Here is a 23,341-nt window from a genome sequence, read left to right as displayed (position 1 = left end):
GAAGGATTGCCTTTGTTTATATAATTCGTGTTCATATGATTTTAATTTGAAGCATAATAATACATAATTGTTAGGTGTAGATTTAATTTCATATATTTTATAATATATGATGATTAAATTGCAATTAATTATCACTTCTCTTCTTAAACATTTATTATATTTTTGTGCTGGGAGGCTTTGGGTCTCTGTCTCTTGGCCCTTTATAAATGTATAATAAAGTGCTGTGGCTTTGGTAGAGGTGCTGTCATCCCAGTCTTTCAGGATGCTAGAATGTAGAACATACTTTTCCATCGGCTTCACTTTTTCTAGCCTCTAATGATCACTGGTTGACTTTTTGTTCTATTAAGTCAGTTCTTCAAACCTTCCACCTCAGTGAGAACAAACATGCTTTACAGTAACCGTAACTTTCCACTTTGATCAGCATCTCAAATGATAATTCTATATTGTCCTGGTCAGTACTTTTCTTGTGCTATTTCATCCTTTGTGTTTGGGTTTTGTGTGTTTAAAATGTACCAAAGTCGTATGTATCCCATGTTTATAAATGAAATGAAAAATACATGCTCCCTAATTTACAAATGAGGGCCTATTTTATTTTGCTTCTGAGTTTTTTTTTTTTCAGATAAGATTTTTTATATCTAAAGTTAGCTTCCAACTCTCTTTGTAGATGAATTTGACCCTGGGGTCCTGGTTCTCCTACTTTCTCAGTTGAATTGCTTGAATTACAAGCCTCTGTCTCAATGTCTAGTGATGGATATGTTTTAGGGGTTGACTCAGTCAATATATTTGGTAATAAAGACATAATAACCAGCTAGGTTTATAATTTAGTACAGTGGGCTTTATCTGTCTTCATTTCCTGGATACTCACTAAACAGAGGAAAGGGTGCTCATCATGTGTGACCTCAAGGCACTAGAACAGTTACAGAACAGTGCTGAGGAACAGCATATGCCAGTCCTAAGAGAAAAAGTATTGAAATACAGTGAGTTTATTTCACTACTAACAATATTATAAAGGGATATTAATATGGGTTCTTGTTCCTTCAAAATGAATGACTTTAAATATGTGGAGGTACAGGACCTTCAAAAATTCAAAATGACCTTAAAATATGCCTGACATATGCCATCAAAAGGATCAAATTTTATAGACCTTTTGTCTTGTAGCAACCACACTGCTTGTCAAGCTACACTAAGCCTAGAAGGGAATAAATAAAGTGATTGACAACCGAAAACATTGTTTAGTGAATCTTTTGTTGTAAGTCCTAAAATAATGGCTTTATGTTTATATTATCCATCCAAAAATACTTGTGTCCTCCATGTTAACAATGCCAATGAGAGGTACACAGAAGTGAAAGAACTTGTGTAGAATCACAGAATATGACTGAATTATGTCTGAAGCACATCATTTGTAACTGAGGAAATATTATGCAATGTGTAGGGAGCTAATGACGTTTTGAGTGAATGTGTATTGTTGAGATGAACACAGCCTTGTCGACTACCCCAATGTCAGACCCAGTCCTTCCCAGGAATGGCTCAGAGATTCGCAAAGCCTTTCCCTCATCTAAGTATGGGTGATGATTAAGAACTTTGACCTTTAACCGAAACCATTGTATGCAGAAACTATCACAACTTTTTCCTACTGGATGATTACCTTGCTTTCTCTGTTTTCGTTCTGTATATAAAAAGCACACTGAGATTCTGGGTTGCTATCAGTGTAGTTCCACTACAGAACACAGATCATCCAATTCAGTTTTTCTAGACCTTTGTCTGTTGTTTCTTTACACATGTGTTGTTGCCACATTTGGATCATTCCTTAAAGCTATACAGGCCACACCCAAAGAGTGACATCAAAAGGATGAAGAAATGAGCAACTAGGGCTGGAGGCACGGTTCTGCAAGGAAAGGCACTTGCCACCAAACCAACCTGACATCCTGAGTTCAAGCCTCAGCACCCACATGGTAAAAGGACAGAACTAACTCCCTCAAGTTCACCTCTGGGCTTCTTATTGGTTCCATTGCACAGGCACACATGCACTGACATGTGCAATATACCTACGCAAATGCATGCATACATGTTAACATGTGACGTTTACAAAGAAGTGAAGAACTGATGTCAAATATAGTAATGCATGCCTTTAAGCCCAGACCTCAGGAGGATAAGAAAGGAAGGTGCTGAAGTCAATGCCCACTTGTCTAGGCAGTGAGATAGCAAATTTCTACATTAGTCAGATCCTAAAATAAAAATTTCAAAGCAGAACCTCACTCAGAGTGTTTGTATACAACCTCAAAATAACATAAGACTCATTCCACAGGAAAGTCTTTTTTAAAATGATACTTATAAATGAAATGTTTTTGTATACTTTAGTTACCCACTCTCGGTCATGACTCCATTTACCCTCTAATAATCACCTGTAATTCTTAAAAAAAGCCATATAGTTACAAAAAGTTCACTAAATGTTACATGCTAATGCATGGGTGTCAAACGTTCAACCTTGTAATTTTCTTAAGCTTTAAAGTTAGACAATTTAGTATAGCAAATATATTTTAATATTATTGAGGCTTCAGGATTGTTAGTCATGTCATCAATTGTCTGAATAGCTACTTTTTCAACTTCAAGAACAATCTGAGAAAATAAAAGGTAACATTAATAAATCTAACTTGCTCAGAACTGTTTTCATCCCAGATTCATGAAGGAGAATATCAATTGATAACATTGCAAATGTTCATCTGTATATCAAAGGAGTCAGAACAATGAATTTCTTGCTATATAGTAAATGACCTTTAAACTTGAAATTCTCTTCTGTTGTTCATTTTGCATAGTTTCTTACAGAAAACTATCCCTCCTCCAATAAGCCTTTTGTATAAACATATACTCTTCTATGTAATGGAAATTTGTTGTTTCTATAGTCCTAATATACATCCTGAAACTTTGACTTGGTTCCTTTTCATACAATTTAAATGTGGTGTAAAACACATTAAACACAACTTGATAAGCACTGGGATTTCTAAAATACTAGTTCAAGAAAATTCGAGGTTTATGCAGTTTATACGAGGATTTCATTTGCATCTTGATGGTAGTATATTAATAAGTAAGTTCAATACATATTTTATAAGATTTAATTGGTGGCATCTTCTAGTCATTAGTTTAATATTTAATAATTCCTTGATACACTTTGTTTTCTCCCCAACTGTGGTGACTTTCACATATCACCTTTAATATGTGTGTTTCCCAAAATCTTTTTAATAATAAATCTTTATAATTTAATGCTAAAACATCAGAGGAGCTGATGTTGTGACATTTTGAAATTTTCCATGCTATTTTAATGATGTTATAAGAGTCAGCAAGCAACAAGGATGCTTGAAAATGTCAGAGACTCCCCACCCCCCGCCATGAATCCTCATCACAGAGCTGTTGCCCTATCTTCCCTTGTTTTCATTTTTAAAGACAGATGGATTTTATTAAAACACACAATTTAATAAGCTTGAAGTCTAAGCTGCAGCTCTAATCTGAGCTTAATAATTTTTAAATTAATGCAGTTACATGAATTTGAAAACATTAATCTCTATATATACTATATAGGTAATATATATATATAATACATATGTACATATATACATTCATGCATATTAACATGTGATATTTAAAAGAAATGAAAAACTGAAGTCAAATATAATAACATATACTATGTGTATAATACATATGCTCTAAATATATACTATGTAGAGTATATATCTAATACATATGTAATATATATGTATATATATATATGTAATATATATACTGCATACAATACTGCTTTCACGTTGTCATCAAATATTCCTGAACATATTAACTTTAACATCAATAAAATACCTGTACACTACTTCTATTTATGAAAATGTCATATATGCTTACACTGTGTTACAATTAAGTTGTGCCTGTATGAGTGTAATATTTTATATTCCCTATATAGCTTCAATTTTTAAGTATTTGTTGTAAAGGTAAGTGTTTTTAATTGAGTGAATATTTATATGTTTATTTTTTAACTTGAGAATTTAAAAAGACTTATTTTTTTCTGTGGGAATTTTACCCATAAAATCATAAAGACTAAACAACTAGGAATGAGAGAAAAATTATCATATCACTAAGAAGAAATGGATGCTGTATTTGACAACATTTGTCACTTTGGTGATTCTTGTGTCAGAACAATAAATTCACAAGTAATTTTTAATAATATTTGCATTGTCTTGTGTGACTTTTCCTAGCGTGCCATAAAAAATAGCACTGACGCTGACCCATAAAAATGATTCTGAATATAACCTCAAAATACTACATCTGGTGGAAAAGACTTAATAATGTTCTATAAATTTATGCTGCTTAACTGAAGTACAGAAGTATTAAATCTGACTAAAATTTGAGTAGGACACTCTAATTTTGAGAAAAAGAACATTTCCATTTAACTACTTGTATGAATAATATAAAACCTGCAATTGATTACCTGTTCGACATATCTCAATAAATGCATGTCTTCTCTTTGTGTCTTTTAGCATCTCCGTCAATTAAGCTCTTGGTGGATGATCCTATAGTTGTAAATCCTGGAGAGGCCATAACGTTAGTGTGTGTTACAACTGGAGGAGAGCCTACACCCTCTCTTACCTGGGTCAGGTCCTTCGGGACTCTGCCAGAAAAGATTGTTTTGAATGGAGGGACATTGACCATACCTGCCATCACCTCTGATGATGCTGGTACTTACAGCTGCATTGCCAATAATAATGTGGGAAACCCTGCAAAAAAGTCCACCAACATCATTGTGAGAGGTGAGTTTGTCTGCAAAGAAAGTAAATACTGTCACTTTTAATTTAAAAATATTTCCTCAAATATTGATTTATATGTCAAATATTGAAAAATATTTAGGAATAATCATAACATATAATTGAAACTAGAATCTAAAAGTCTTAAATACTGATATTTTATTTGGATGAAGGGAATTTTATAGAATACTTACAATAATGTATTATTGACTTGCTCTTAAAATATGTTATCAGTAAAATATAATTACTAATGTGTTACATAAAACAAAATATACTGAGAGCATATGTTAGCTTAGAGCTAATAAATTTATCAGCTTTATGATTTGTTAATATTTATAGAACCCCATTTATAAGAAGACTACATATTTATGTATATGTCCTTTACTTTAAAAATTCTACTTATATATACATTATATATAAAATATGTTGATGATTATATAATGTCATTTAAAAGGCAAAACAGATGAATATAAAAATTTCAAAATATTCTCAAGTACTTTTTCACTGAGATCATTAGGGAATATATAATTCATACCCAGAAGACTTCATTTTCAATTGAGTAAGGTTTCAGGAGGACTCATTGATGGAAATACTTGGAAAAAATCAGAAAAAGAAAGGCAAAGTCCATTTTAAGGTCTGGAATAAAATATAAGCCCCTAAATTAGCAGTGACAGGGATGCAGAGGATTGGCTATCAGCTAGTGCGTTGATATGGTATGTAGCCCAAGTGTTGGAAAAAGAAAATAAGATTTAAGAAAGAACTCAAATACTTATGCTCTGTGTCATAGTAACCTAATAGGGTACTGGATAGGGATGGACCTAGATGGTGCTGATTTTCAGGTAAACAGAGGCACCCACAGGACCAAGAAGACCCTGTGCACATATATATGTAAGCAATGCGTAATTGAGTTCATTGACATTATGTTGGTTGTTTTGTGTATTATTGTAGTGATTTTAGTGAGCCCAGCTCTCTGACATTGAACAATCCATTAGAAATATACTCCTTGACAAGATTATATCGTTTAAAAACAACATAGATTATTATAATGTAAACCAAAATGCTATGGCTCATACCCTTGGCTACAGAATTGTTGGCCGTTGGTGTAGTCAGTAACTGTGAGATGTGTTAAAACCATCTCTTTTTGCAACATGATACAATAAAGTAGTACTAATTAAACTACCATAATGTTTCTTCATGGGATTAAAAAGGCTAGAAACATGCTTTGAGCATTAGTCCTGCCAACGTGCTTATGTTATCAAGGATATGAGAAATAGTCTGTAAAATCTCGCTATACAGTGGACATGAAAACATTGCAACAGTTTGCCTGAAGTGCCATGGATCCAATAGTGAACACCTTTTTATCTTATTTCACCAAACAAACAATCTCACTTGAGAAAAAGTAATAAGTTCAATATAGTTTGCGGAGCAGAGTCATTTGTAACACTGACTCTAAGGACAAGCAAGAATGTCTGTGTTTCTCAGGAATGCTCCAGAAAGAAGGCAATGCACAGCAATGTACCCATCTGTGCATATGGTTAAGGGTAGAACTCCATGTCCATGTCCCCTTCTCAGTATTGGGTGGGACCTCATCTGGCTTAAACCTGTGCAGTCCCTATGAATGCTGCCACAGTCTCCGAGAATTTTTATGAAAAATACCCCTGCTGTATCTTCATGATGTCATTTCCTTGGCCCTACAACCTTCTGCTTCCTTTTCCACATAGATGGCTGAGTATTGAGCAAAATGGTTTGATGACGACATCAGATACAGAATTGAGTGTGTCGACATCTTTCACTGTCTACACAATGTCCAGTGCAGGTCTCTATGTTAATTTCTTTTTCCTACAGGAAGAAGCTTCTATGGGGAGGATTGAACAAACCATAAGTATAACAATATTTCCTTAGGAGTCATTTTCATTGCTATATTCCTTTAGCGGAATATAGCATTAGGTTTTCCCCTACAGTCATAATCTGTCTAGTCTCAGGTTCTTGGCCACTGTAGCAGTGTTGATGTTAGATATAGGTTCCATCTCATGGACTGGATGTGAAATCCATTCAGTAAGTGCTTCACTGCTCCTATAACATTTGTGCCATGATTGCCCTAGCATTTCACATAAAATTAGGAACATGACTTTTTCTTAAAAATACAAATTTTTAAAGTAAAATGCAAGTGATTATATATATTTTTTTTCTAAATGCAATATCTCATTTCTTAAATACAGCAAGCTTAAAATGAATATGAATTTCATGGTTTACAATCTCAGTAGAAAGTTACATCTAAGACAGAAAAACCACCTCTCATGTGATTCTTAAACAGTTTACAGTGATTGAGACACATGTTCCTAAGTCAAGCAAGAAGTAGTCCCCCTGATACATGTGGAAAAAGTTATGTTGGTTCCTAATCTCTTCCTGAATGGCTCAGTGCTTCCACAATCCTACTAGATAATGTGTTGTTTCCATGTGAAGTTTTCTATTGTGTTTCACTAGGTTTAGAAATGCTCAGACTTCTGTCACAAGCAGCTGTTGAGAAAACATGGATAACATCATGGCCAAGAAATGCTGAACATATTTTAGGAATATTTAATGTGCTGCAATGCCTTTAAATTACAAATATATGTGTGATCAAAAACTCTAGATGTGTTTCCTTGGACCCTTCCAATTCAGGATCATTTGAGGCCGGAAACTTGTATTACTAACATGCAAGTCTCAATGGGCTAGCACTATCCTTTGAATATTAGTATTATGCAAATGAGATTTCTTCTAATGTTGTTTCTTTAAACAACCATGATATATCAGCAGACCTCTCTAAAACATAGTTATAAAGGATCCAATAAGTTAAGCAAAGAAAAGAAACATTATTTCAAAGCTTTGCTTGGTCTCATAGAGAATAGAGAGATCCTCCACAGGACTGAGGTAAAATACATACATGTCTTTTAGCCATTTTGAGTTTTGCAAAAGCTTGCATCTCAGTACTCCACATTGTTATACCTGTAATTAAATCTATTCTTTGATCTTCTGCTTTTAATCATATATTCAATCTAAGAACTAAAGAATGAGGTGACTTGCACTTCTTTTGATAAACGAATAAAGCGCTTTTCATGGAATTTTCTATATTCTATTTTGGGTTAAAGTGAATAAGGAACATTCTATTATTAAGATTTATGAAAATAATAAATGATTAGGAAATTAAAAATGATCTTGTATTCTTGAATTACCTGTAAAGTCTACCCCTGCCTCTACTTTTCAAAGATTATTTGACCCTCTTCTTCCACATTGGATGAAGCTGCCATTGTCCTTTGTTGGTTAAGCTAGTCTTGACCATGATATTTCTTCAATTCTAGTTCCTCTTATATACACTTCCCCCAAATAATCTGTTAAGGTAGCGTATGCTTCTCCATATGTGTTATGTAAGGCAAAAAAGAAAGAGAATAACTTAAGACTATTACCATAAGTGCATTTTTTAATTCTCAAAAGGTTCATTGTGATTTAAGGATCAGTTACTGGCTTTGTACTTTTGGGAGTTGGTGAAACCTTTTAGAATGGGGCATGTTAGGATGTCCTTAGATAGTTGTTCATTCTCATGACCTTATTCTTAGATAACCCCTTTGAGAGTACTCATCAGGTTGTTCTTATAAAGGGAATATGTAAATAAACTTCATAGCTGTGATACAATGCCTGAGTAATGAGAGTTTAAAGGTGAAAAGGTTTGGTTCTAACAGTCTGTTTAAGAGGATCTATGGAGACTTGGCTCTGCTTCATGTGGGCCTCTGGTTAGACAGGGCATCAGGGCAGGAGGCATGTATGGAGGCATGTCAGCATACTTCATGCTGGATGGAGCACAGGTGGTAAAAGGATAGAACTGGAAATAAACCAAAGCCTTTAAGGACAATAATCCCAAGGACCCAGTTCTGTTAGCAACTTCTCATCTAGTTTTCCATCTTGTTCTAATAGCTCATGAAAATATGATCCCATCAATGGGTTAAATCATTGAGAGGTTCAGAGTCTTCATAATCTAGTCACTTCGTCAAAGCAGCTAAGCATCTATAAAGGACATGACATTCAGAGGAAATTGCCAATATAAATCAAGACTAAGAAGGTAGCAAATGCTGCAGATGCCCTTTGATGGACAATGTGTCAAATAAATGACAGACCTGCCTTACTGTCACTATTGTGTTCATGGTTCTCTGTAAATTATATGCTTCAAAGCACCAGGCTCCCTGAATGCCTTAACTCCCTTTATGTTTCTACATTCTCTCCGTTGTCTTCATCGTTCATCAAATCCTTTTCCCAGACCTCTCTCAAATGGTTATGTAAGCATTTTTCGCTTCAGTTTCAAAATTGTTATCACATATTTGTTGGTCATGATCTATTATGCTGACCCATTAAATAATTACAATATTGAGTTACAATTCAACTTTTCTGAAAAAAAAAACCAACAATATGTATTCAGTGGGGCCTGAATTTATACTTTCCTAGTTGCACAGAAATAGCATGAAGAGCTAGGCTTCAAATATTTTATTTTAATTTTAAGCATTTATTTTGAAATTATTAAGATGTATTGGCCTAGCAAACATTTCAAAATGTTCCTTTTTATATGTACCAGGGATGGGGGCAGCAGAAGGGGAATATTTGTCATTGTAAACTTCCATGACTTGACCTACTAGCAATTTAGAATTTATCAGTCCTAAGTAGTAACAGCCACTAGTATCAGTTAAGTATCTGCTATGCACCAGATGCCATATACACACTAAAGGCATTAGCATTTTAATGTATGTCATAAGAGCTGTCAATGTGATTCTTAGTGTTCTTCCAAAGGACATCTATATGGTAGTTCAAGTTCTATCATATAGATGGAGTGCTTCAAAACCAACTGTAAACCCAGCTCCAAAGGCTCTGGCATCTTGTTCTGGCCTCCACAGACATCCATGTTTGCATGTGTGTGTGTGTGTGTGTGTGTGTGTGTGTGTGTCTCTGTCTGTCTCTCTCTCTGTGTCTCTGTGTCTCTGTCTCTGTCTCTCTCTCTCTCTCTTACACACACACACACACACACACACACACACACACACACCAGACACACACATACACACTCTCTTTGAGAAAAATGTAGAAGTATGACTATTTTAAGTAAATAAAATTTAGGAGAGATCTATTAAGCAATTTCTCAAATCAAGCTTCATTTCAGCAATAAACTCAAGACTCAGAAATCAGACTGTAGAAATTCTGTCATAACAAAGGTATCTTTCAAATTTTAGCCAGAATTCTACCAATAGCTTACTTTTTCTAAAATGTTTGAACTGAATAAAATTGAGCTATTATGCTCCTGTTCCCTCTCTCCCTCTCCTTCTCCTTCTCCCTCTTCCTCTCCCTCTCCCTTCCCCCTCTCCCATTTAGTTACACCCCTGGCACCTCAAGGTCTTTTCCTGACTCCCTATCTTCAGAAAAAGTAACCCTTAGAAGCATAATAGCAACAAGTTCAGGTTGGAAGCATAGTTCCTTTTACTTGCTGAAACAGCTTTCTACAGGAATATTCCCACAATATCTCATTTGGCATATATAGCCTCTTTAAATTGGAACAAGCTTTGGTTTTTGCTTTTGTTTGTTTTGTTGCTGTTTGTTCTGGGTATTCATTGTGGTTGTTCATGTTCTTTCTTCAGTGATCAAACACATATGCTTATTGAATTTCCAATGCTAACTAACATGATGCACAGTTTATTACTCTCTGAACAAGAATACAATTTGAAGGACTTGTGGAGATACAATGATATTTGCTGGCTGTCTTTCAACTTATTTTAAAAATTTTTGTTAAAAAATTTCTTGTAATTGAATCAATGGGATTGTTAGAGAAAGATACAAAACTATTTGTAAAATTAAAACTTTGAATATAAGCACAAAGTGAAATGAGCTATAATTGATCAATTGTTCAGTAATTCTGAAAGGGCTATCTATTCAAGCTCTTGATCAAAAAGTTAGCCTTTATTAGCTGGAAATTTCCATAAAGAATTGATCAGATTTTATGCCCACTGTAGTTTTTTCTTTTTTTTCATTTCTTTTATTCTTAATTTTTTAAAGCACCACAGTCTTTGGAAGCCCTAAAATTGTAAAATGGTTTTGAAACAATGAATTTTTTTGAAAACATAATTTAGCATCATTATCCTTTTATTTGGAAGGTTCCTTTTCCCCAAAACTGAGAGACTCAGCAAACTTAGTTTGTGTGAATTAGAGACAATGAGCAGGAAGGTAAGATACCTGTCTTATTCCATATGCCTTTTCTTAAATTAGCTTTTACATCCTGATTAAATAATAATCCTTTGCTTAGTTTTCTATAGAGCTAGGCAGTTGCCCTGTACAAATTCTAATACATATCGCTACAACCCTGCATGGCTATCACCCACCTCTTGGATCACTCTTATTTTTGCACTGTTTCTGGACTTCCTCATTCTGTTTTACTTATTAGAGACTTACTCTCGCAAAAGCATGAGGATACATGAGTCCATACTTTTGCATTTATTCATACACACACACACACACACACACACACACACACACACATATATATATATATATATAATTTTTTAAAAGAAAACTTAAGTTTAAACTAGAGTTCCTTTCTGTTTAGGAAAGGATGAGGAACTTCCCTGGCAGCTGTGCTATGGCAAAAAAGAGTTCTTGAAAATTCAGGAAGTATTTCATTTGTGGCTGAGGGGTAAAATCAATTAGCTTTTAAAGTAACTCCATTTTCTTTTTATGAAGTATTAAAAACTGCCTCCAGACCTGCGGGCCTGTAAAGACAAATTTAACATTTAAAGTTCACCTTTCATGCTAGAATCTTTTCAGCATCCTTGCAATTAATACATTTACTCCTGTGAATGTAAAGAATCACTTACGTTTATTCTTCTGAAATTCTGAATGTCACAAGGACTTTTAAAGAAATCAATTAATTAAAAATTTGCTAAGCATATTATGTGTTTGTATCTTTCCCCTTTTTGTTATATCTATTCCCAAAAGTAGTGATCATTCTAAATGCTTCAAGAAAATCCTAGCATCCATCAGAAATAGATTTAATGGATATTCTCTTGTAGACTCCATAATTTCTTAATATTGTCTTTTGGGAAGAGCTTGCTCATCTCCTCCTCCTCTTGCTTCTTCTCTTTCTGTCGGTCATTCTGTCTGTCTCTCTCTTTCTCTCTCTCTCTCTCTCTCTCTCTCTGCTTCTCTCTTTCCTTTTTCCTCCTCCTCCTCATCATCTCTTCCTCATCCCTATGCTGTCCTTTGTCTTATTCTTTCAGCAGTTCAATTTTCTGAAATTTTCATAATCGTGGAAACCATGAGATAAATATATAAAAAATTCATATCTATCTTAAACAAAATCAACCAATAATTAGTGAACAGTGAGAAAAAGCTTACTTACCTACTAAAAGTATTATGGAAGTTGGGGTCACAGTATAGCCCCAAGTCAGATTGAGCCACTTTTCATTTATAAATTAATTAAGAGGATTGGATTAAGAGTGGAAAGCAAGGTCAGTGTGGTAATGCATGTCTTTAATCCCATGTATATGAGTTCAAAGCCAGCCTGGTCTACAAAGTGATTTCCATGTTAGTCAGGGCTGCACAGAGAAACCCTGTATGAAAATCCAAAAAGACAAAACAACCAACCAAACAAAGACAAACCAATCAAACAACAAAGAGTAGAACGCACAAAAAGGAGATTTATTCAATATTCCACACTGGGGAAAAGAAAGAGATTCAGCAACTCCATGACATATATCTTAAGGGTTCTGAAGTGAAATTGTAGCTTACATAGAGGACATATCTATTTTATTCCATTTTATTGTTTTTATCTAAAGACATGAGTGTAGCATATAAGATGTCAAGTATCTACATGTAAACTTTTTATCATTATTTTTAAAATACTGGGTTGGATAAGATTACTCACTGGGTAGAGACACTTGGTTATATGACTGAGGAGCTGAATTTGATCTCTAGGATTCATATGGTAGGAAAAGAATCAAATGTTGGCAAGTTATTCTCTGACTGCCACAAGTACCAATACACATACAAAAACTCTCTCTTCCTCTCCCTCTCCCCCTCCCTCCCTCCCTCCCTCCCTCTTCCTCCCTTCTTCTTTCCCTCCCTCCTTTCCTCTCTCTCATCTCTCTCTCTCTCTCTCACACACACACACACACACACTACTTTCATGCACACATGAACACATGAAAAAAAGAATATTATTTTTAATGGACTGTCATTTATTAAATATAGAATATTTTAAGATTGTTTTTTAATTATTTTAATTTTTATTTCTTAAATCAACTTATATTTTACACTCCATAATTTATTCCCCCCACATCCACCCTCTGACTGTTCTGCATCCCACACCCCCCCAACCTTCCATCTCCACATGGATGCCCCCACCCCCACCCCACCTGACCTCTAAACTCCCTGAGGGCTCCAGTCTCTTGAGAGTTAGGTGAATCATCTTTGAATGAACACAGACCCAGATGTCCTTTACTGTATATGAGTTGGGGGCCTCATATCAGCTGGTATATACTGTCTGTTTGGTGTTCCAATGTTTGAGAGATCTTGGGGATCCAGATTAATTGAGACTGCTGGTCATCCTGCAGGATCACCCTTCTCCTCTGCTTCTTTCATCCTTCCCTAATTAAACAACAGGGGTCAGCAGCTTCTCTCTACTGGTTGGGAGCAAATATCTGCATCTGACACTTTCAGCTGCTTGTTGGGTCTTCCAGAGTACAGTCATGTTAGGTCTCTTTTGGTGAGCTCTCCATACCCTCAGGTAAAGTGTCAGGCCTTGGGACTTCCCCTTGATCTGGATCCCACTTTGGGTCTGTGGCTGGACATTCTTTTCCTCAGGCTTCTCTCCATTTCCATCCCTGTAATTCTTTCAGACAGGAACAATTATGGGTCAGAGATGTGACTGTGGGATGGCAACCTCATCCCTCAATTGATATCTTGTCTTTCTGCTGAAAGTGGGCTCTATAAGTTCCCTCTCCCTACTGTTGGGCATTTCATCTAAGGTCCCTCCCTTTGAGTCCTGAGTCTCTTTCCTCCCAGGTCTCTGATGCATTCTGGAGCATCCTCCAACCTCCTATTTCCTGAGGTTGCCTGTTTTCATTCTTTCTGCTGATCCTTAGGGCTTCAGTCCTTTGCCTTCACCCAATACCAGATCAGGTTCCCCTCTGAGGGGGTAACTCAGATCCAAAAGGACATGCATGGTATGTATTCACTAGTAAGTGGATATTAGCCACACACACACACACAAAAAAGTACAGAATACCCAAGATACAATCTACAGAACTCAAAAAACTCAACAAGCTGAAGTGCCCCAGTGAGGATCCCTCAGTCTCACTTGGGAGAGAGAAGAAAGCAATCACAAGTGGGGAGGGAGGGACCTGGATGGGAAAGTAGAGGGGGGAGTGAGGAATATTATGGTTTTTCCTTCAGAAATAGTTCTTTTTTTATTTTATGTATGCTAAGCAGCTAGTATATTTTTATTCTCTCAGTCTACTTGAGATTAATAATTCAGGGTGGTTTGACAATTCATTCATAATCATTCATAGTCTCCTTTTGTGTCTTCCTAATTCCTTGCCCATTCCTTTCTTCCCCTCCTTTTATTCTCTTCATTCTCTATCTCAAAAGTTTTACTCTATAGTCTCAGCTGACTTGTAACTGTCTATGTAGGCATGTAGACTAAGCTGGGCCCAGGATCACAAAGCTCTCCCTACTTTTGTATCCAATATGGAATGTCCGCAGTATCAAGCTTATAGTAGTAGCTCTTGATACCCATTGCTCTTTCACCCAGGGCATCATTCTTCAGCATTTCCTCTTTGTTCTGGATTATTTTCTAAAGGCTTTGCTTGACACTCAAGGCTCTAACTGAATTATTGAAACAAGAAAAAAAACTTGTAAGTAAAGTGTCTGCAATAAGTGAGCTTCCAGAGTGACTTTTAAGAAATATAAAGAAAACTATTTTCAGCTAAAAGTAGCAAAGAACTTCAAAAATAGAGAAACTTCATTGAATATTTTAAATAATAAATATTTGAAGTATCTCACTTACTTTACATTTGACTATTAAAAAAATACAACAGAGAAAATTCATATACAATTATAAGCCAAGAAAAGAAACGAAGTGAATACCATGGGTTGCTTTATTTTTATTCTACCATAAGTCTGCCACACTAATTTGTCATGGTAAAAGCAATTTTTCATTATTAATCCTTTGAGAATCTCAAAAATGTATGATGGCCATATTCATCATCCAACTCCTCCCAGATTAACATCCTACTTCCCTACTTACTGGACTATCTTTTCTCTCATTTTTGTTCTTGTTCACTTTACAAACCCATTGGTTACAATTTGTGCTTCACTATTCTCTTGGGGGTATGGTCATCCTCAAGATCATAGTTAACCTACCACGGTCTGCACCATTCATGAAAGCTGACTATCCCACTCCCAGCAGGTCCCAGTTACCAGTAAGCTGTCAGCTAGAAGTGGGACTCCATGCCCACCTCCCCACTGCACACTGGCATTCTATCTGGCTTGAGACTGAATGCTCTGCTGTGTCTGGAAAACACTGTTACTTTGTATTCTCTCTCTCTCTCTTTCTCTCTCTCTCTCTCTCGCTCGCTCGCTCGCTCTTATCTTTTTGTCCTCTCTTCCACAACGATGTCTGATCCTTGGGAGGGAGGAGTGTAATATACATGTCCCATTTAGGACTGAGCATAATGCAATTACTCATTCTCTGTCCAGTGACTAGCTATGTGACTCTGTATTAACGTCTATCTATTCCAAAAGGAACTTCTATAATGATCATTTAAAGATATATTCATCAATATATCTTTATATGAGTATAAGACATTAGTTAGTAGCTTAATACTGGGATGATGGAGCAGAATAATTTTTCAGCATCAACGATGTGATAGAATAAGAAAATATTAAGTACACAGTGCATTTTCATTTTAAAGGTGCAAACAGTAGCAAAATTTTATGATATAATTAGTAATCAACAATACACAAACAATAATTGGCAAATGACACAATCATCAAACAATGAAAATTTAAATTTAGTAATAAATTTATATTCCTCCTATAATTCAGCATGTCTTAATTTGAGGTATTGTATGCACTGAAACAAGTATGATAATTAATATGTATTACCTCAGTGATAATTTAGGAGCTATGCATAGTTACTAGCTAATATGTTGTATAATTTTATATATAATTCAATCATTTCATTTAAGAGACTTGTCATTTCCAAAAATAAAGTCACTATATACTCCATTTCTAACTAAACTATCTTAGGATTTATTCGGGTTCTTTATTATTAATTTATATTTTTAAAGCACATTATGTCCAAATTCTCCTCCTAGTTTTTTTTTTACACTAGCATGAAGACATAAATAAAGGATTAGTTTGAATATTACATGAATGTGAAAAACAATACTATTTTGTGAAAGTTTTTCTGTGACAGCATTTAAAATGTTACTTGAATAGAACACTTTAACTTTTATGACTTTGGTTTCAAAAGTTGTCCTAAGCCTGTATTGAATCATGCACCAAATAAGGCCATATGATATAAAACAATTTTTAATGGAGAAAGTTTTTGTGAGCCTTAAAAGAGAACCAAAAACTAACCTTGTTTCAGAGAACTTTTAAAACACTTTTCAAGATGAAGACATGGTGAACGACGTAACATGCCAGAAAGAGTCTAGATGGATAAATTTCTGAATGCAGAAGGTAAGGCCAAAGAGAGAGAGAGGTGAATCTGAACGCAAACTTCAGCAGACTGTGTGACTGACAGTAACCTAAGAAACACTAAACTTTTGAGAAAACCGATATAAGAATTTAAGTAATATGTAGGAATATAGGAAAGATTTCTTTTAAGATAGTAGAGACTGGGGAACTGATAAAAGCTTGATTTAATCAAACAATGAAAAGTAGAATAAAAATTAATATTTCTATTATTTAAGGATATTCACCTCCCCTTCCCAAAACTTCTAGGTCCACCCCATTTTCCTATACACACAACTTCAAGTTTTCTTGTTTTTTAAACTGTATTATTATTAATGTTATTATTATTAATCCATCAAGTCCAATTGTATTGCCCAACTAATCATGTGTGGGTCGCTCTCTGGAGTATTTTCCACCTTCCTAGGGTCATGCTAGTAAAGGAAATTAGAAGCTCATTCCCCACCTCCCAGCATCTACCTAGGGGTAGCTAGGGGTAGGATTTTGTGCTCAATTTCCTCCCTGTGTGTTAAAGATTTGTCTTTTTCAAAGTTGCAAAAGTCTTGCACTTCCTGTCACAATCAATATGAGTGTATACATAAACTTTCCTGTTGTATCTCGAAAGCAGTTTGCTGGAAATCATACTCCACTTCTAGTTCTTAAATTCAGAAATCCTCCTGGAAGATGGCACAGAAATAAATCCAATCAGAAATTGATTGGTTTGCCCCCATAACATTCATGCTTCTGTTTCAACAATGAGAATAGCTTGTCAGATCTGTCATTATCGTAGTTCTCAGGATTCACATATGGATGAGATTGCTTGCCAAATCCAACCTGGCTCTGACACTCTAACTGGGGCCAGTGAGAAAATGAAGAAAGGACAGTGGCACTAAATAAATGCTAGAAGTAAATATAAAAGCTGGGATCAGATGGTCTAGGCATGCTCTGATAGACTCACACCTATAACTTCATCAACCCAGAACCTCATCTTGTTATTCTTTACAGCACATGAGGAGGAGTTAGATAGATGCAGTAAGAGGTTTCTATAGGGGACCAGTCTCATAGGCAAACATCCAAGAGGGGGAAGCTGAAGTTGCTACTTTGTTTATACACTGTAGTTAATCATTTTCAAACACTTGTGCTTGGATGGAGAAAGGCTTTGCCAGTTTTATATGGACCGTATTGCTTGGCCCTTGACATAGCTGACTCATATAGACAATATAGACTGACTCAGAGCTTCATTTGCTCCCTACACTTGAGGATTACTGTTAACTCCAATACTATGTATTGGAGTTAGTACCTTCTAACACTATTAAAGTTACACAGTAGGAACAAAGTTCTATGTAAATTAGAACAAATTGTAGCAAAATTCAGTAAGCCTTGGGCAAAATAAATAATAAATAATATAAAGATGAAGGAATGAGTATATCAAGCTTTCCTTCATAAAATGCATTTTTTAATTAACCATCAAAATATTAACATTTTCTTGTTGAAGTTAAACTCTTCCAAATCTCTTGTGGACAGAAATTAAATGGTCTCTGTTCTCCAACACTAGGAGAAAAACATCTTTTTAAACAGAAAATATTAAATTTAAACATGAAAACAATTTGGGCTTATTTTTGCTGCTCTTGTTGTCTTAGATATTCAAGGTTTGGTTTAGAATTACTTTTTCGTTCCCTATCTGGAAGGACAAAGATGCTGCCCTGCTGAGACATCCATTATATAATTGATACTGTCAGTTTAATGGAATTAGAAAACCCAAAAACCTTCACCTTCTTTTCATTCCCTCACAGTGTTTGATTGAAATCTATGTGAATTGCAAATAGAAATCAGGCGAAAACAATAATTGACCCAAATAACATAGAACATTTGACAATTTATCTTTTGTCAATATGGCCTAAATTACTTATTATTGGAATTGTTACAAATTTTTAATAAATGCATTTTAGATAGGGAAACTATATTAAAAGGGATATTTTGTCTGTCCTTGTCACTAAGATTTATTACCATATTTAAAATAAAAATACATATATATATATATATATATATAATATTTTCTTGCCTGCATTTAATTATTCTTTATTATGTAGAAGGCAGAAATACTTAACAGCCCTTGAGCTATTATTTTATCAAACAATAACATTTGAGGGATGGGCCCAATTTATTTATTTATTTATTTATTATTGCACAGCAATATATACATATATACATATATATATACACACACATATATATATATGTATGTGTATATATATATATATATATATATATATATATATATACACATACATTTTTACACCAGTATATATTTAACAATCATGTAGCATTTCTCAATCCCGAAAGGCATTTCAGTCCATTAAATTTCCCATCTTTAAATATTTTAACCTACATCTTAATAAAGCATAAAAATTACCCAAATAGCCTATAAATTAAACCTTGTACTTTAATAAGTACACAAAATTTCTGTTGTGTTCCTTTGGATATCAATGCCCATTTTTCTAAATTATTCATGCTTATCTTGGGAAAAGAAGATGTGTTGTTTGAAAGAAAATGGCCCTCAGAGGCTCATAGGTAGTGGCAGTATTAGGAGGTGTGGCTTTGTTGGACTTGTGGCATTGTTGGAGGAAGTGTGTCTCACTTACTTCCTGCTGCCTGCCAATCCATATGTAGAACTCTCAGCTATCTCTCTTCCACCTTGTCTGCCTGCATGACACTACACTTCCTGCCAAGGAACTAAGACACTGTACTCTAAGCCAGACCAATGAAGACTTTTATAAGAGTTGCTGTGGTCATGGTGTCTCTTCACAGCAATAAAACCCTAAGTAAAACAGAAAGGTTAGTGCTTTTGAAGACTAAAGTTTGAACTTATAAAGATAAGAAAAATGGGTTCAGAGAAGTCTTTTGGTACTTGCCAAATGCCAATCAAATGTTAGTGACTGCAAAAAAAAACTATGCTTAAATTCTCAGTATTTTAATTTGTTGTTATTATTTGTTTTTTGTTTTGGTACTGAGTTTGGGGCATTTAAGTAAAAAATAAAATATTTCATGGGATTTCTAAAACTAAGTAGGATAGACTGCTGATACTCATTTATGACAGAACAAAAGAGTCACATTTAACATAATTAGATTATATTTCACAAACTTCTTAATTTTTTAACCTTGAGAAGTGAAATGCATAGGACTGATGTTAGAACATTTTTTATCTTATAATTTACAAAATAATTTCAGAAAAAAATATAGTTATTTCTAAAAACAAAATTGCCTCCAAGAGGATTTACACTCCCCACCCCACCCCCAACAGACCTCATTTTCCCTGGGGCTTCAAGTCTTTCCAGGATTAAGCACATCTTCTACCACTGAGGCCTGACCAGGCAGACATTTGCTATATATCTGTCAGGGGCCTCGGACCAGCCCATGTAAGCTCCTACCTAGTTAGTGCCTGAGTTTCTGGGAGCTCCCTAGTGTTTGTGTTATTCTCTGGCTTCAACTGCCTCTATATCTAAACACACACACACACACACACATTTGTTGTTGTTGTTCTCTGTGTGTGTAGTGCTGGCTGTCCTGGAGCTACGTATGTAGATCAGGCTGACCTTGAAGTTGTAGAAAAATTTTGATCCAGGAACATAGCTGCTCTGGCAAAGAATTATATCAAAAAACCATCTAGGTCTGTGTGATCAGGCTGCAATGACACATCTTTAATTTGTCTGGCTAGAATACAGGCATGCTCTTAGTGTGCACCTTTAATTCCAAACAATGAAAGTATGGTTAGTTTATAGAAGGAAACAGCCATGTTTGAAAGTGACATTTAAAGGCAGACAAAAATATGAATCAGAGAAAGACTGGACAGAATGAGTCAAAGACAGGATATGCTAAAATCTCAAGAGGACAGACAGGAAAGAGAGCCTACTTAACAGTAGCACAGGGAGAGCCAGGGAGTTCACTTCAATGGAGTTGAGTTCGGTGCAGTTGAATTAAATGAGTGCAGTGCAGTGGAGTTGAGTTTTTTCATGACTTCATGCAGTTCAGTGCAGGTTAGCAGAGACACTTGAAGCCAGAGAATAACACAGACCCCGGGGAACTCCTGGAGACTGAGCCACCAACCAGGAGCATACCCGGCCTGATCAGAGGCCCTTGGCACAAATATAGCAGGGGTCTGCCTGGTCAGGCCTCAGTGGGAGAAGATGTGCTTAATTCTCAAGAAATTTGAGGCCCCAGAGAAGGGAGAAGTCTGGTGGAGGGAGGATACCCTCTTGGAGGCAGGGGAGAGGAAGAATTGGATGAGGAACTGGGGGGAGAGGGGATCTGGAGTGAGGGGCAATGACTGGAATGTAAAAAAAATGATGATGATGATGATGATTTAAAAATACATAAAAAGAAAAAAACCTGAAGATTAGAACAAACTACCAGACTTAGTTTGAAGCCAAGCAGAGCAATTCAGTGAGAAGCTGAGAAGATCCAAATTTGAATCAGTCAGCTTAGAGAGAAGTTTGAGCCAGAAATCCTGAGTTAAGCCTGCCAGTTAGAATTCAGAAAGAATTAAAACAAGAGGCTAGGATGGGAGAAAGACAATACTTTATTTTATATATGTGAATATCCTCTCACTGTCTTTAGACACAGCAGAAGAGGGCATCAGATCACATTACCCATGGTTGTGAGCCACCATGTGGTTGCTGGGAATTGAACTCAGGACCTCTGGAAGAGCAGTCAGTGCTCTTAACTGTTAAGCCCTCTCTCCAGCCCCATAATTGCTGACATTTTATTTTGTGATTTTCTTTTTCAATTCTTTGTTTGATAAATTATCTGAAGTTGCTTTTTATCTGTGCCCTCTTGGGTACATTTTTCTTCTCTTCAGATTGAAGTATTTCTTCCAATATCCTCTATAGAGTTGGCTTGCTGATCATAAGCTCCTTTAATCTGTTTTGTTTTTGTTTGTTTAATTGTGCAAAGTTTCTCTTTCTTCTCAATGACAACTAATAGTTGTGCTGGGTATAGTAGTCTGTCATAGCATTGGTGGTCTCTTAGAACCTGAAGAACATCTGCCAAACCATGCTAACTTTTAAAATCTTCATTGAGAAATTCTGTTTTATTTTGATGGTCCTACTTTACATATATCTTAGTCTCTTTGTCTTTCGTCATTCCTTTTTTTTTTTTTTTTTTGGCTTACTCTGTACACTTAATATATGACTATTGTATGTTGTGGTGAGTTTGTTTTGTTCCCAGTTGTATACATTTGTTGTTCTTTTCTCTTGCATACAAAGTTGTTTATTTTATTTGGGAAATTTTCTTCTATGAATTTATTGAAAATAGTTTCTAAGTTTTTGAACTGGGTTTCTTTTTCTTCATTATCTATGATTTGTAGATTTAGTCATTCCATAGAGTTCTAAAGTTCCTGTATATTCTTTTTTTTTTTCTGGATTTAAAATATATTCCTTGACTGAATCAGATCCAGTTCTTTCATCTTATCTTTACACTTTAATATTCTTTCTTCCACTTGGCACATTCATGCTGGTGACACTTTCTATTAAGCTTCTTATTCAACCTTTTTAAAAAAAAATTCTCACTTCAAATGTTATTTTGTCTTGCCTTTTATTAAGTAATTATTTCATTAAATTTTATTTTCACGTCTTGAACTGTTCTTTATTATATTCAGTTATTAACATTATTGTGGTCTTTATGTTGGCCTTTATTCATATCTTATTTGAGTTTCTTGGAAGTATATATATAATTGCTTTATTACAGTCACAGTATGCTGTGTCAGGGAACATTACTTTTAGGAAATTAATTTTAGAAGAAGCAGACATATTGTCTTTTATCTTTTTAGTGTTTATAATTCTGTGATGGGAGTAAACATCTCACCTTTTGTTTGGTTATGAACCTACTAAATTTTCCTTGGAGTTAAGTCTTGGGGAACTGAGGATTGATGCACAAGTAAGACATCAGATTGTTCCCAGCTCAGCTGCTTCTAGGTATAGCTTGAGAGAAGAGGAATGAGACCTCTGTAGCATTTGAATGTCCTCACAACAGTCCTCAGACTGCTGTGGAAGGCTCACAGGGTTCTAAGGTGTTCCATAGCTGGCAGAGGCTAGGGTCAGTGGAACTGAGATATACTACCTGGGAGAGTTGGGTAGGCTTAGAAACTTCAGATGTTAGGGTGGAGTTACTGTGAGTGTGTGAATCCATACCTGGAAGTGACATAAAACACACATAGTGCTCAAGTGGCAGTACTGGGTGTCTCTACCTAAGGTGGCTTATAGGGCATCTTGTTCTCAGGCAGCAGGAGTCAGCGAAGGATAGAAGTCAGTCTTTTTTGGAAATTTTTACTCTACCATATGTTAACATTAATAGGAAACATCTATCAAATCCTTGCTAGATTAGAGAAAGAAAAAAACAGATGAACTCTTGCTTCTAAGTAGGTTAAATTATATTATAGACTTTGCAAGGTACCATCATTAAAATCTCAAATGTAACTGACTGAACATGAAATTTGATAATAAAGAAAGGTAACAGTCAAACTATGAGAAGATGTGAGATTCCATCTCACACCAGTCAGAATGGCTAAGATCAAAAATTCAGGTGACAGCAGATGCTGGTGAGGATATGGAGAAAGTGGAACACTCCTCCATTGTTGGTGGGATTACAAGCTGGTACAACCACTCTGGAAATCAGTCTGGCGGTTCCTCAGAAAATTGGACATAGTACTACCGGAGGATCCAGCAATACCTCTCCTGGGCATATATCTAGAAGCTATCCCAACCGGTAAGAAGGACACATGCTCCACTATGTTCATAGCAGCCTTATTTATAATAGCCAGA

At 35.3% G+C, this 23,341-nt stretch overlaps 1 protein-coding gene across 2 annotated transcripts in view; it reads left to right on the top strand.

The window, feature by feature from the left end:
- Mdga2 (MAM domain containing glycosylphosphatidylinositol anchor 2) overlaps positions 1-23,341 on the top strand; it is a 749,855-nt gene that overhangs the window by 533,308 nt on the left and 193,206 nt on the right. For both annotated transcript variants that reach the window (XM_021179085.2, XM_021179084.2), the window contains exon 6: positions 4,521-4,790. In XM_021179085.2, coding sequence (XP_021034744.1) covers positions 4,521-4,790 — 270 coding nt within the window. The remainder of the gene's footprint in view (positions 1-4,520; positions 4,791-23,341) is intronic.

This window comes from Mus caroli, chromosome 12, assembly GCF_900094665.2.
Source record: "Mus caroli chromosome 12, CAROLI_EIJ_v1.1, whole genome shotgun sequence".
NCBI classification, from domain to species: domain Eukaryota; kingdom Metazoa; phylum Chordata; class Mammalia; order Rodentia; family Muridae; genus Mus; species Mus caroli.
Note: the sequence above shows the minus strand (reverse complement) of the source record. Positions and strands in the feature narration are given on the sequence as shown.